This window comes from Candoia aspera, chromosome 2, assembly GCF_035149785.1.
Source record: "Candoia aspera isolate rCanAsp1 chromosome 2, rCanAsp1.hap2, whole genome shotgun sequence".
NCBI lineage: Eukaryota > Metazoa > Chordata > Lepidosauria > Squamata > Boidae > Candoia > Candoia aspera.
Window position 1 is genome coordinate 63,576,475 of NC_086154.1, and position 14,211 is coordinate 63,590,685.

General features: G+C 40.1%; 1 protein-coding gene across 1 annotated transcript in view; it reads left to right on the plus strand.

Annotated features, from left to right (window-relative positions):
* RNF123 (ring finger protein 123) overlaps positions 1-14,211 on the plus strand; it is a 110,109-nt gene that overhangs the window by 92,335 nt on the left and 3,563 nt on the right. The window contains exons 35-36 of the mRNA XM_063292034.1: positions 4,912-5,054; positions 10,430-10,524. Of these exons, the coding sequence (XP_063148104.1) occupies positions 4,912-5,054; positions 10,430-10,524 (238 nt within the window). The remainder of the gene's footprint in view (positions 1-4,911; positions 5,055-10,429; positions 10,525-14,211) is intronic.

Here is a 14,211-nt window from a genome sequence, read left to right on the forward strand (position 1 = left end):
CATGCTTAAAGTTGTCAAGGCTGAGAAACACTGCCCTAATATGAGAGGAAGATTTACATTTGCAGAGTGCTAATTCTATACTGAATATAATAGAGGCTGCCTTCATGTTGAGAGTAGTGGAGCCTAATATGGCCAGGAAGCTCTGAGGCAGCTCAGTCCCCAACTTTCCTGAACCCATCTGCTGCTGCACGGTTTAGCAAACGTGATCATTTTGCTCTTAATAAAGCATTCAGGAAGACTGGCTCTAAATGTTGTCTTTATCTGAGGAAAGTAAAACCCAGTAACAGTCATCCCAGTGACAACTCCAGGAAGCAAAAGGAACATAGAGAACGTCTTTGCACATTTCCCAATAGGCAAGCACATTGCTTCATACAGGTGCTAAATGTGCTGCTTCTTAAGTGCAGTAGCCACCACCCTTTTCCTGGCTGGAATGTACTGGCATTTGAGCCAGAGGCAAGGACAAGGCCGCAACTAGGGGGGGCAAGCGGGGCATATGCCCCGGGCGCTGTGTTAGGGGGGCACCAAAATGAGCGCTGGGGGGGCGCCAAAATGGGTGCAGAATCCATGTTTGCCCCGGGTGACACAGACCGTAGTTGCGGGCCTGAGCAAGGACAAGAGCTCTCTAGTGCTTTTTAGGTCAACTTAGTTTAAAAATATTTCATTGACATGCCAACTGATAGTTGTAAAGAAGAAAAAAACTTTATAAAATGCGGCTGAAAAGGTGGCACCTTTATTTATTTTACTGGGCCTATATGCCACTCGTCATCACCAACTCTGAGCGGCTCATGGTACAGAATCTTGAGGCCTATCACCCTCTGGGTTCAACTTCCAAAAAAAGAAGGTATGGGAAGATAAACTGACAGAACAGCTGAGGAATTCAGTTCAACTAATTCTGCATTATGGAGATCAGTTTAGAGCACATGAGTTATGTCACCAGCTGGTATTCACAAGATTCCAAGACCAGAATCAGCATCCTTTACTGTATTTCAAACAGAAGAGTTAATACTTGCCTGCATCTAGACCAGTGTTTCTCAGCCTTAGCAACTTTAAGTTATATGGACTTGAACTCCCAGAATTCCCCAGCCAGTATTATCTGGCAGGCAGATAATATTGGCTAGGCAATTATTATCTGGCTAGGCAATTCTGGGAGTTGAAGTCCACACATCTTAAAGTTGCTAAGGTTGAGAAACACTGGTCTAGGCCAGAAGGAGCCATTCTTCTTTCTAGAGAGCAAAACCGTTGTTTTAAATTCAAGCCTCAGAAAGCTGTGGGACCAAGGCAAGGAACAGAAGTCTCTGAAAAAAGGCTGCAGACCTACAGAGAACTATGCAGATCCAGATTCAGAAACTATTTCCAAGAAATAAATGTTTTAGCTAAGAATCTGTGCTGAGATTTTAAGCTTTAATTTGGCTGTAAGTGATTAAGTCTGTTTTACTGTCTGTGGTATTTGGATTGTTCTTTCTCTTTTTCATCCATGAACTCCTAGTGTTTGGGTGAGCTTTATACCTTTCAGATTTTCTGGGCAACAGAGCTTTCCCCGATTATTAGCAAACCAATTCCATCTTGTGTTCTGCTCAGAATATTTACTTGTTGCTTTTTTCTGGAGGACAGTATTTTCTGGAGACATTGTCTCTACTTTAGCAACTCTATAGTCCAGCATCTTTTACCACTGAACTCCTTAAAGTTCCAGAGGAATTTCTATGTCCTTTTTTTGTCTGTTTCCTTTTTAATAAGGCTTAAGTTTGTGTGCTTGATCTAGCCCAAAATAGGAGGTAGGGCCTTACTTCCCTAATTAATACACTCTAAAAACTACAGAGCCAGGAGTTGGTATAGAAATTGCTGCTGTTGTTTCACTGTTATATGCTAATAAGACCCCCCCACACACACACTCCCACTCACCCCAAGCAGTTACTAACCCACTGTACCATGGCAGGAAGGCAGAGCCAGGAGGGGTGCGTGTGTGCGGGATTTCAGAGGACTTCTGGAAGAGGAGGTGGAAGAACTTCAACCTTTTATACCTTTCACACTAATAGTATCAGTATGGCACTATTAGGCCATTACAATATGAATTAGTTTTTAGATCCATATTTACATTATTTACATGAGCTTGCAGGAAAAAAAATGTCCTAATTTTATTTTATATTCAGCACACTATTTGCAAAGTTCCCCTCCAAAAGGTTGGATCTTTCTGGTGTGCGTGTATGTGTGTGTGTGAGATTCATGGATGGGTGGATATAAATGGCATGGAGATGACAAAGGGAGGATACAATTATACTTTGCCAAACCGTCATTGATGCTTTCATGTCTCTGTTGTCCACACATTCCTTGATAAGGGATGAATGCAGATGTTTGGATCATGAATAACGGTTCATAACTTGACATTGTATCCAATGTGCAGCTGTTGGGAAACAGCATTATTGGGAACTGGGCTACAGACTCAGTGCTGCACCTTTTCAAGCATGTGGTATATGGAGGGAAAAGTTACTTCTGGCAAAATTCTACATTATGTTTCCACATTTCATTCTTATGAGACTGTCAACTGTTTCAATAGACAGGCAGAGTTATATCACAGCACGATGCGCTAAAATAAAGAACCTCTTTAATTTTTTGTAGTATTAAGCCATTTGTTATCCTTGTGGTGGGAAAACATACTGATTTAAGATTTCTTGGCTGGTACATTAAAGCTTTTTTTTTAATTTGGTGTCATGAAAAACCCAGGACTGCTTTGTGTATTTGCTTTTTATTTTATATGTTAAAAGCAAAGTGAAATAGAGCTCCATTTCCAGATGTTCCTGTGTACCTAGTAAAAGTGGGGAAAGGGTGAATTATTTCAATTATTATGCTCATCTTTCTTACTAAGTTTCAACTTCTTAGACTAGGAAGGGTAAGAAGAAGGAAGACAAACATAGTTATATTAATAAAATCTTTTATTAAGTTACAATTTTGTATGTATTTGTGAAATGGAAAATCAACTTTGATAGAATTCAGTATTCTAGGATTCTTCCCCTAGTGCGAGGCTGAGGGCCTGAAGGCCTCAGCAGACTTTTCTGAAAATATTGATTATGAGTGGTGCCTGTAATTTGCAGGGTATTTATCAGCTGTTTCTTCTGTAATAGACTTGATATTTCCTGACTTGCTGCATTATTTAGCCTTAGTTTTAGACTTGTTCTGTCCCTATCCAGCCCCTTCATGAACAGGCTTAATTCATCATACTGGTTTCAGTGGCCTCAATAGAGTCCATTGGAGTTGGGCGGAACATATATATGTATATATTTTTTCTTGTAATAGTATGGTTAGCAAATTGAGTTATATATAACTTGTGGTACATACATATAAAGGCTAGGATAGTTTTAAAAAAATTGAAATACTATTGGGAACTTGATTTAGACTCTGGACATTACAAATTTTAAAGAAACTTCACTCACTGCCAATATGTTTCTATTCTGAGTTTAAGACGTTAGTGATGATGACCCAACAGTGGCTCCATAGTTTGACCATTTCCCTTTATCTACCTGTCTCTTTTTAAGATATCCTGCAGAGACAGTCCTTTGCATCCTACCACTGGATATTGCACATTGTATGGAAAGGACTTTCTTGGCTCTGGTGACTCAACTACGGGAAACACTTCCTCCAACAAGCAATCTGGCACTGCCATTATTCCATTTCTTAGCAGAGAAAACTTCTAGCTAGTCATCCAACCATTTTGATTTTTTTGACTGCAGCCCAGTTTTTATATGTATACTGGATATGCTTTTAATGTGATTCTCCTTTAGTGCTTTGTTATTACTTTGTATTGTTTTACTGATTATATTTTACCGACCCATATAAGGAGCAGATAAATATTTAAATAAGTAGATGGCATTTTAAAATAAGCCAGAAAATACAACCCTGTTTCATAGAATTTTGGTTTCTAGTTTGCGTAGTATTATTCACTTATAGGTCAGATTATTGATTTTCTGTGGCTATATAGCTTTGTATTCCTAAAACCTTGGTTCCTCTTGTTCCTCACTTATTTTGGGCAAGTTGCGTCTTGTATGAGTCAGGACAAGAGGGCTTTTAAAAATTCTCTTTAATACGTAAAATGTCATTTGAAGCCTTGTGTGAATTATCTGTAATTGTTCCTTAGAATGATTGCCTTTACTCTTCTTAGATATTTGCTTTGAAATAAATATAAACAAACAAGGAGGTGGGGGTTTGCCCTATTCCCACTGTACCCATTCTTGTTTTTTTACATATTGTGCTTCAAGATTCCCTGGCATTGGTATAGCGAATGCAGCCTTTCAGCTGATCTAGTTGCTAAGCAGCTGCCTTTCAACCTTGAATCAAATATCAATCAAATGAAGCATAAAGTGTCTGCTGTTCAAGACCTATTTAATTTATCAGTATGTTATGCCTTGAGAAGTAAGGGCGGGGGGGCATTTGGCATATAAATTGTGAGCTTTCTTTGCTTCAGATACAAAAGCCATTGGCTTCTAAAAAACTAGCTCCCAGAAATAAGCTGTCATTAGTTTTATGGGGCATCTTACATTAGAATAGATAGGCTTTTTGCTAGTCCAAAAGGGATTCTCAGGTACCTTTCAAAAATGGGTTTGTTTTTCTAGCAAGTAGCCTCTAGTCCCTTTGAAGCTTGTTGAGGATCTCTGGCCTGCCATCCCTTCCTCCCTCTCCTTCAGCCACTGCAATATATATTGTCTTAAAGCACCCATGGGTAGTGGTCTCAGGGCAACAAGTGGGCTTGCACATTCCTTTAACGGAGGACATGTGACCTGAAGGCCTGGGAAAAATGTTTTTGCCAAGTTGTATAAACTCTTATGACAAAAGAGGGATGGATGTAAGCAGTGTGGTGCCTTGCTATTCGGAGGCAAGGCTTTTTAAAAGAGGGTCTGTCTGTCTGTCTGTCTGTCTTTCCAGGGCTGAGCGAGCAACAGCTGTGCTCCTGGCAGATCCTTGTTTCCAACTCCGTTCTATTCAGTACTTATTGGGTCACACGGAGCCTTTAGTACTGGGAATGACATCATCTTCTGCTGACAAGAAACATTTCTCCCTGCAGAGCTGTAAGTATCTCCAGTATGCTGTGCTTCTGTATGCCAAGAACTGCTTGCCTTGCCTTGCTTTTTGTCTCCAGCTAGTTTGATGGTTGCCTAACTTCAAGAGGTCTGTGCAGAAAAGACAGTAAGATAGCCCCTGCTGTGGAGTTTGTGAACAGTCTGTAAGGTCTCTTAATGTCACCTTGGTAATTTTTTTTCTTTTCTCCTGTTAACCTGTTCTTGTCCTCAAATTATATTTGCTTTTTGAAACTTACAGAGGTATAAACTATTTTCCAGTCCTTGCATGCCCCAGACTAACTGCAACTTCCTGTTCTCTGAGAAACATCTGTCAGGGATTTGAAGAATCAGAGCTTTATTTAAGATGAAATCTGAGCCTCTTTTCTGATAAACATTCAGAGCTATTTTTATAGCAAAACCCATATGAAAAAATAAAACCACCATTAAAATGCATCCAAAACAAAATAACACAAAATATGTCACAAAGTCCTCATGTTGTTTTATTCTAAGATTCTTTAGAGTACAAGCAGCTTCTAACGGAGAGAATTAGCAGAGCAGGATAGAGCTGTTGAAATAGATCACGGCACATTTGTGCTAGGAAAGCCTGGATCCAGCCCCCAGCGCCTCCAGTTAAAGAGTCAGATAAAAGTTGTTAGAAAATATTTCTTCTAGAAACTTGGAGAGTTGCTGCCAGTTGTAGTTTTCAGGATTAAAAGGATGGGCCATGGGTCAAATTTGTTATATGTTCTTCCTACATTTCTTTTCCATGAATATAATAGCCTAACTTACAAGTGATCAGATTGGGTACTCTTTGGAAGAGAGAAAAAGGTCATTTTATTGGCTCCAATGAAAGAAGCTCCATCAGGCAGCACCTCTCCCTGAATGGTTGCTGTCCCAGCTATCATTATATGAATGGCTCTATAAATGTTATCTTTAAATAGTAGAGCCTGCATTTGTTTTCTCCTTTTCCTGCCCATTTGGTTGTTGTTGTTTTTGTTGTGTTGTATCTTTTTATTGATTGTATGTTAGCCACCAAGGAACTCTTCAATTGATGAACAGGGCAAATAAATACACTCTGAGGCTGCATTTGACACTGTTTGGGTTATACTATTAATCCCGTCACACAGGATACAATTGTGTAGTATATCCATAGAATGAAATATGGGAACAGGCTTCCATTTAGTCTGCCTTCCCCAGTGTTGTACTTTTGAGAGACCTAAATTTAGCATTCTATCTTATATTATCTTTTTTTTAACATTGTCCAGTCTAAATATTTGGAAAAGGATGTCAGCAAAGATAAATCCCAAAGGGCAAGGACCACACTACTAAAGTATAATATTTTATGTATCAAGTTGGCCCTAACAGGCTATCTTATCCAACCAATTAAAAATGTAAAGTTTCAGCTCACTCTTTACACTCTGAACCCTTTACAGTCTCCCTGTGAGTGGAGATCCTCCTATTCCTTTTGAAGATTATGCATCCCTTGAATACTTGGCATTGTGGGTAAAAAGGCTATGAGAAAACACAGAGACTAGGGAGGACACTGGAGTGAAGTGGCTCAGAGGCATCATGGTGGCTTTTGGAAATGATGGATACTTTGCTTGCTTTGGGTGTTTGAAGGGTAAGGGGAGTGAGGGACTGGTTTGACTGTATGAGTGTCAACGTGGTTCTGTCTTGACGACGTTACTTTGTTAAACCATCCTTCAATTCACTGAAACTGAGCTACTGTAAACATTGTCATTATGGATCAAGCATTGATGAAAAGAGGGCAATGAAAGCATTGCCTCCCTGTACCATACAAATTGGTCGCTAAATCAACACTGTTAGAAAAGCATTTGTCCAGCTCTAAACAGAGAGCAGCAGACTATTGTCCTTAGCTCTGCAGAAAGGCAGGAAAGTAACTGAAGCATCAGGATGGAGAAATGCTCACCAATTATTTTTTTTTATCCATTCAATTGTGTCCAATTTTCGGAGACTGCCTGGACAAGTCCCTGCAGTTTTCTTGGCAAGGTTTTCCAAAAGTGGTTTGCCCTTGCCTCCTTCCCAGGGCTGGAAGAGAGTGACTGGCCCAAGGTCACCCAGCTGGCTTTGTGCTTAAGGTGGGTCTAGAACTCAGGGTCTCCCGGTTTCTAGCCTGATGCTTTAACCACTACACCAAACTGGCTCTCCACCAAAGAATAATACTGTCTTAATTTCTTTATAGGCTGTTAGTTCTTTAGAGATCTTGAGCTGATGGGCAAAACTAAACATGATTGGGGTGGCAGTGATGATGATGAACTGTCAAAACTTTGGAAGAATTCTTGTAGCTCTTAGCCGAGAGGAAGCCTTGTTTCTTCCTCTAAAGTGTAGTTGCTCTGTTGATTGATCTTAGTCTCCTCAGGTATGAAAGATTGGCTGAAAGGCCCACTGCCTTAGATCTGGATCTTTGCAGATTTTCTCCTCTAACTGAAGCAAATAACTTTCTGTTGTGTTTGAGAGAGAGAGAAAGAGAGAGAGAGAGACCATAATGCAGCATCTCAGTTTCAAATCTGACCTCTCCCTTGTGATGGCTCTTCTGTGAACTTCAACCAAGTCCAGGAAGGCTGCTTTCCTAGCAAATTGAATGAGGCAATCACAGTTGCCCTTAGTGAGACATATGCTCACCATGGGATATAGAGGGGGTTGTAAGAGAGGTTCTACTCTGAAATCTGGATCTTTAACTGTTACAGAAATGAAAAATAGTGATGTGTGTGTATGTGTGCTTAAAGTCTCTTATTGCAGCAGTTTTCAGCCACTGAGGGCTCTGGAGTTATTGCTAATTAGTAACTTCAGCACATTGACTGGAACAGGCTGTGCCTACGAAGGCTCAATAGTTCTTGTAGGAATTGCAATCCTTTCCCGTCTCCTTGAAGTCAGAATAAATGGGGCTTTCTTGCCTGACAACTGCAGGCTTTTATTTTTCTATGATTGCGTGAAAATATTGTTACAGGGAAGGTAGCCAGTTGCAGAGAATACCACGGGCAGATTCTCTTCTCTTTTCTGTAATGTATGGTAAGGTATCACTTCATCAGTCCCTGCTAATTGTTTCATAAAATGGATCCTGACAATACCACCCCTCCGTCAAGACTCTTCAGTAATTAGACTCTGTGGCCTGGCTATGACTTCCCCTGTCCTGCAGCAAAGCGATTGTGTTCCCTTTCTATTTCTGAGCTCTGGAGGAAAAGGTCCTTTCTGGCCTGTTGGAGAGTACCCACTCTTTAATAGCTTGATTCCCAGAATGTGAGCCTGTACATCTGCCAGCAGTACCACCAATTGACAATGCTGCTGAGCTGGCCCAGAAGCTAAATGCTCCAGCCTAGATATTTGTTTGCTGACACAGTGATTATCAGATTTGTTTGTAGACTTTGTTTATAGCTTCTGGCACATGGACATTTTCAAAAATGTTCTGTGCCTTCTCTAACTATTCATCTTCCCAGCTCAATCCAGTTAAAAAAGGCCCATGGTTTGCTGCATCAATCCTAAAGGCTAGGGAGTGAAAGAAAGCTACCATAAAACAATAGGTATTATAACAATATAACATATCCTAGTTATGTGAATTGGGTTGGGGGAGAAGCTTATATAAATACTAGGCAACCCATGACCTGTTGGGTCATCGTTTCAGAGATATTTCCTTACCAGATTCCTTAATGCCTTCAACAATGGCAGAGCTTCTAATGCACTGCCTTCACAGGAAAAGTTCTTAAAAATTCAGGGAGAGATGTATCTGCCTTGAAAATAGGCAATGCTTGCTTGTTTGTCTATTCAATTTGTATAGCCGCCCATCTCAAACCAGTGACTCTGGGCAGCTAAACATAATTTAAAAACAGTCAAACAATTAAAGCAATACAAAAGAAATTAAATATAAAAAGCAGCCAAGAGATATTAAAAACTGTTGGTGTCAGCACAACCAGGAAACAGGGCCCTTCATACACTCAGGGCCCCAGGCCGGGCACATATCCAGGTCTTCAAGGCCTTCTGAAAAGCCAAAGGGTTGGGGCCATCCTAATCTCAGGAGGGAGGATATTCCTGAGGCAGGCACTATGGTGGAAAAGGCACATCTCCTGGCCCCACCAGCTGGTATTCCCTGGCCAACGGGACCCAGAGCACACCCATCCTGCCAGACCAGATTGGATGGGTAGAAACAACTGGGAAAAGACGGTCCTTCGGGTAACTCGGCCCGAAGCCATGACGGGCTTTGAAGGTGACAACCAGCACCTAGTATCGCACCCAGAAGCACACTGGCAACCAGTGCAGCTCCCAAAGCAGAGGTGTTACATGTGCCGAGTAGCTGACACTATTTACAACCCGGGCAGCTGCATTCTCTACCAGCTGAAGCTTCCAAATGCTCTTCAGGGGCAGCCCCATGTAAAGCGCGTTGCAGTAGTCCAAACGGAAGTCCAAACAGTCAAATGTTGACCACAGGAAATGTTTTATGACATTTTGTATTATGTCATAAAATAAACAAATTATGTTATAAATTAAAATAAACAAAGTTATAATTTTAATGTCATAAAATGTTTTATAAAATTTGCCAAATTTCTATTCCATGGGAGTCATGGATCCTGGATTTTGGACGCATTCTGTAAGTTAGCCCATTTGAGGTACCTTGGTTCAAAAATTGTTGCCCTACGATGCATCGTTTCACCCAGTTGAAAGTTACAAAGTACAAACAGACACAAGAGTTTTAGTAGTATATAGATGCATCCTGGAACATGCTGCCGGAGACTTTCCTTGTACCCCTTTGTGAAACAGTCTTAACCTGGTTCAGATTATTCTTTTTCATTGTAGATTCTGTTGTTACAGCCTTGTGACGTTGGAGAGCCTTCATCTTTTTCACAGATTAAGATTAAATGCCATCTCTAAATGTAATTCTTAACATCAGTTTCCTTGTAACCACGATACAATCCTCTCGGCTGCACAATGTTCTGAGTATAGGAAAGTTAAATATTTTTAAGACTTACAAACATTATCAAATATTATAATCTATCTGACCAGAAATGAAAGCTCCACCTGTATGTAAGAAACCCTGGCATAAAATTTCCATGCATATTATGGCATACAAAAGCTTCACATTTCCTTTTCTGACACCAGATGTCAGTGGGGCATATAGCAGTTTTGACGGCACAGTTGCTATGTTGAGCTCAAACTGTCCTAATCTTTTTGTGCTTGCTGGGATTGACTGATTAGAGGCTGTGTTGGGCTGTGCCACCCTCTGGCCATCAACCTCCACTACAAGTTCAATTTAATTGTTCCCAGCCAGTCACAGATGGAGGAGAAGGTTTGAAAGTTACAAATGTAACTGGTAACTTTTTCTTCTGTCATACTGTCAAAACCTATACTCATCCAATCCCTGTTTTGTTTTGTAGACACTGATTATATCAGCCAGGAAGAACTAGCCAAGGTGGAGCAAATGCTGGGCCACCTCAGTGAAGAATCCAAGCAAGCTGCAGCTGCCACTTTGGTGAGTATTCCAACTGACTGAATGTGTGCTTGTGCTTCCCCTTGGCAACCTGCATCCACAGTAACATAGAGGCTCTTGTGCTGACACCTAATGTTCCCAGAGCTGTGTAAATGCAAAAAATATTAGTTAACTTGCTTTTCAGACTGATGTGTCTCTGACTGCAAGACCTTGTTTAGAATGTAGGACTGTGTGAAACTGTGGGTCCAAGCTTTATGTCAAAGGTGCTTGCATGAGCTGGAACTATTTCTGAACCATCTGGAAGGACAGTAAGAGCATGGTAACCTGATTCCAGGTAAGCCCAAGATTGTGCCTTGAGATTAGCAAGAGGAGTTAATATGCTAAGAAATCCTTTATTCTGCAGAGTAGCATAGAATGAGTCATTGTCAGAGTTTCTGTGTGTAGACATGCTCAGGAAAGCAGATATATACTTTCTTAATATATACGATCTACCATACTTAATGACTAGTTAAGCATGATGGCTTACCAGAGAGGAAAGAAGCCCTGTCACCCTCTGTATGCTTTTCCCTCTGTGCTCTGCAAGTGTCCAGTGGACAAATGGATCTTCTAGTGGGGTGCAGTTCTGTTTAAAATTCCACTTCCCAGACCTAATCCTTGTCAAAACAACCCAAATTCTATGAACATTCAAATCGTAGAAACAGTAAAATGTGCAAATTAAAGAGAGAGAACGTAAGTAAGGAATGTGCACAGTTGAGTTGCAAAAATGAGTTCCTCTGATGGAGAATTTTGAGTGGGGATGGAAAAAGTATCTAGGAAGAAGGGCCTTCAGGTAGCACAAAAGGCAGTCTAGCTTAATTCTGGCATCTAAGACAGCACTGCATGTATTGTTACGTCTGGGTGACCTCCAGTGAGAAGCAGTGATCCAGCAAGGAACATGATCTCTGGCAGGGACTGGGTATGAATTATTAATGCATCTGCTTGTTCACCTTCCAGTTGCAGTTTGGAGCTGTGTGAAGGCTGCTGCACGGGGGGTGGGGGGGTGCAGCAGAAGGGATGTAAGGCCAAACTGGAGACAAGGACTGAAACTTCACTAAGAGCCTCAAGCTGAGGTGGACCCAAGTGCATGTTCTATGTAACACGAATGCAAAGATGAGAACCTAGTCACCAATATTTTTGAGCTGTCCCAAAATCGTATTAAAAGATAGTAATTGACATATACGTTCTTTGTTCCAAAAAAGCAGTTTACAAGACATTAAGTATTGTTTTGCATATCTTACCATTTTAAAAATCTCAATTTCTTACCCTACTGATTGTAGCAAAAAAATCTTTCTTCTTGGGAACAAGTAGAGGCTTTTCCTTCAAATATGACATCCTTGCATCATGATCAGTCAGGAGCAAGCATTCACGTATCTCAAGGATGTGGAATTGTGACCCAGATGTTGTTAAAAAAAAAGCTTGCCATCTTGACTTGCACTTAACAGCAACCTGCCACTGTTCAAGGACTTGAACAGCCATTCTTTATTGAGAACACCAATTTATCTGTTTTTTTTTCAAATAATTTTATTAAGAATTATAAATGAAAGGAATAAAAGCCAATACAAGTTACAAAAAATACAAACAGAAAAATACAAAAGAAAAAAAAGTGTGAAGAAGAAAAAAAGAAAAGAGAAAGAAATAACTTCCCCCTTCATCCCAGCAAGTAATAGCTTATCACCATTTCTAAATACAACATAATCTCTCTTCACCCCATAGCTCATTTCTTGAGTAAAAAAACAAAATCCAAATGCTTTGTCAATCATTCTTTGTCAGCAAAAGTCCAGTAAGGGCAGCCAGATATAACTGTTTTCCTCTTTTAGCCCTGATCAAGTAAGCCAATTCCTTCTTTGAATTTTTAAAAATATTCTTTAACCCCATTGAAAAGAATTCCAAAGCTAGTTTACAGTTCATCTGTGTTTCAAAGCAAAAATCTTTCAGAACTTTAACAGATTTCTTTTGTATATCCAGTAAGTAAAATTTATCCTTTTTCTTGTCACTTCTAATAAAGTCCTTCAAAACCTTAATAGAGCACTTTTGTATATCCAGTAAAAAAAATATCCAAATCAGTTTCCTGGTGCAATATTTGTAGATCTTCTTTAGGGAATAAGTCATCCATCAGTTCTATTTGCATGCCCATATCTTTCTCCATTTCCTTTTCATTGCTTATTACATTGTAATTTCATAATCTCCCCTTTCAAAGTAATTTCATAATCATCCATTGCAACTTGTTTTTGTTCTGTAACTTCATTACAAGATGCTCTGCCATCTTACCAAGAGGTTTAACCATTTTATTAAGCAGCTTGGCAGAGAAATACTCAAAAATTTGTTATCGTGTTCGGCTTCATTTTCTTTATCCTGTAGCTCCCTCTAGTGTCCAGACTTCAAGGTCTCCTTATCATAAAACCCCCCCAAAACAATCACCATTTTCCCAAGAGAAAATTTCTTCTAATTAATTCAAAGCTATAATTCCAAATCCTTCTGGACCCTTAATCTATTGTTAGCTTTTCAAAATCCATATTCTAAGCACCCTTCTGCTGCATAATTCAAAAAATCATATGTTTCCAAAACTTTTAAAATCAATTTTACTCCATTGCCCTTTAAGGAGAATGAAACTCACCCAATGAATACAGTATAACCTTGCCGATCTGACAGGTCTTAATCTCTCCAGTACACACACAAGAAAAAAATAATCCAAGAAAAGTGATTAAGAAATGAGGCTCGGTCAAGCTTAGTGTCCATAGAAGGCTGCGCTGTGAGTGTGAGCTTGATGAAATCCCGGCTCCCAGCCGCTTAACTCATAAGCTGACCGCAAAACGGCAGTTTCCGTGGCCTACTCACTAGGAGTGGCTATCCAGAGTCATGTGGATAATCTCAATGATCTTCTGGAGAGATTTCACCAGTCTGGATCCAGAATCCAGCTGCACTTCTCCTCGCAAATGCCGTCCCACTAACCAGCAGGACGTCAGCTCACCATAGCGCTCACATGAAGTTGCCACCACTGACTGCAAAATGCCCATATTATAAGACCTAGCTTCCTAATAGTGCATATGGTAGCAACCTAGACATTTTGATAGATAACAAAGCAAAGTCATGGATTAGCATCCATGGTGTGCAGGGACAATAGTACATGGAAGTCTGAATAAGATTTTTATCACTTAAAAGACACTGAGATTTTAGTGCCTTCCTCCACAAGGCATCCTGTTTGTGGGTAGCATGGTCCAGATTCTAAGTGTCTATCAAGAAGATTTTTGTGCTCCTTCAGGAGGATATAGTGGAAGATTGTTCTGATTCCTAACAGTGCTTTCCCAACTAATATAAGTTCTTCAGAGGTGAACAGTTTTCCATAATGTCCTTATCACCATAGCGACATGCCCTATCAAGTGGACAAAATGTGTTGTCAGGAGCTAATCACATCAGGACCCTGGCCAGAACTCAGAAGAGAAATGTGTTGGGATCATCCACTGACTGAGAGTAGAGATCAGTCAAACCATTCTTTTTCTATCTAGATCCCCACACTGGGGATCAATATGTTCTATAGTTCATGCATCTGTGTTGGCCAAAACCTTTGTCAGGAAAGGAAGGCGAATTAGAAATGAACTATTGCACTCCGTAAGAAAATTACTAAACTGTTTGGGTGAGCCAGAAATATTTCTGGAAAATGCAAATGACTAAAATGCTCCAGAAACTATGACA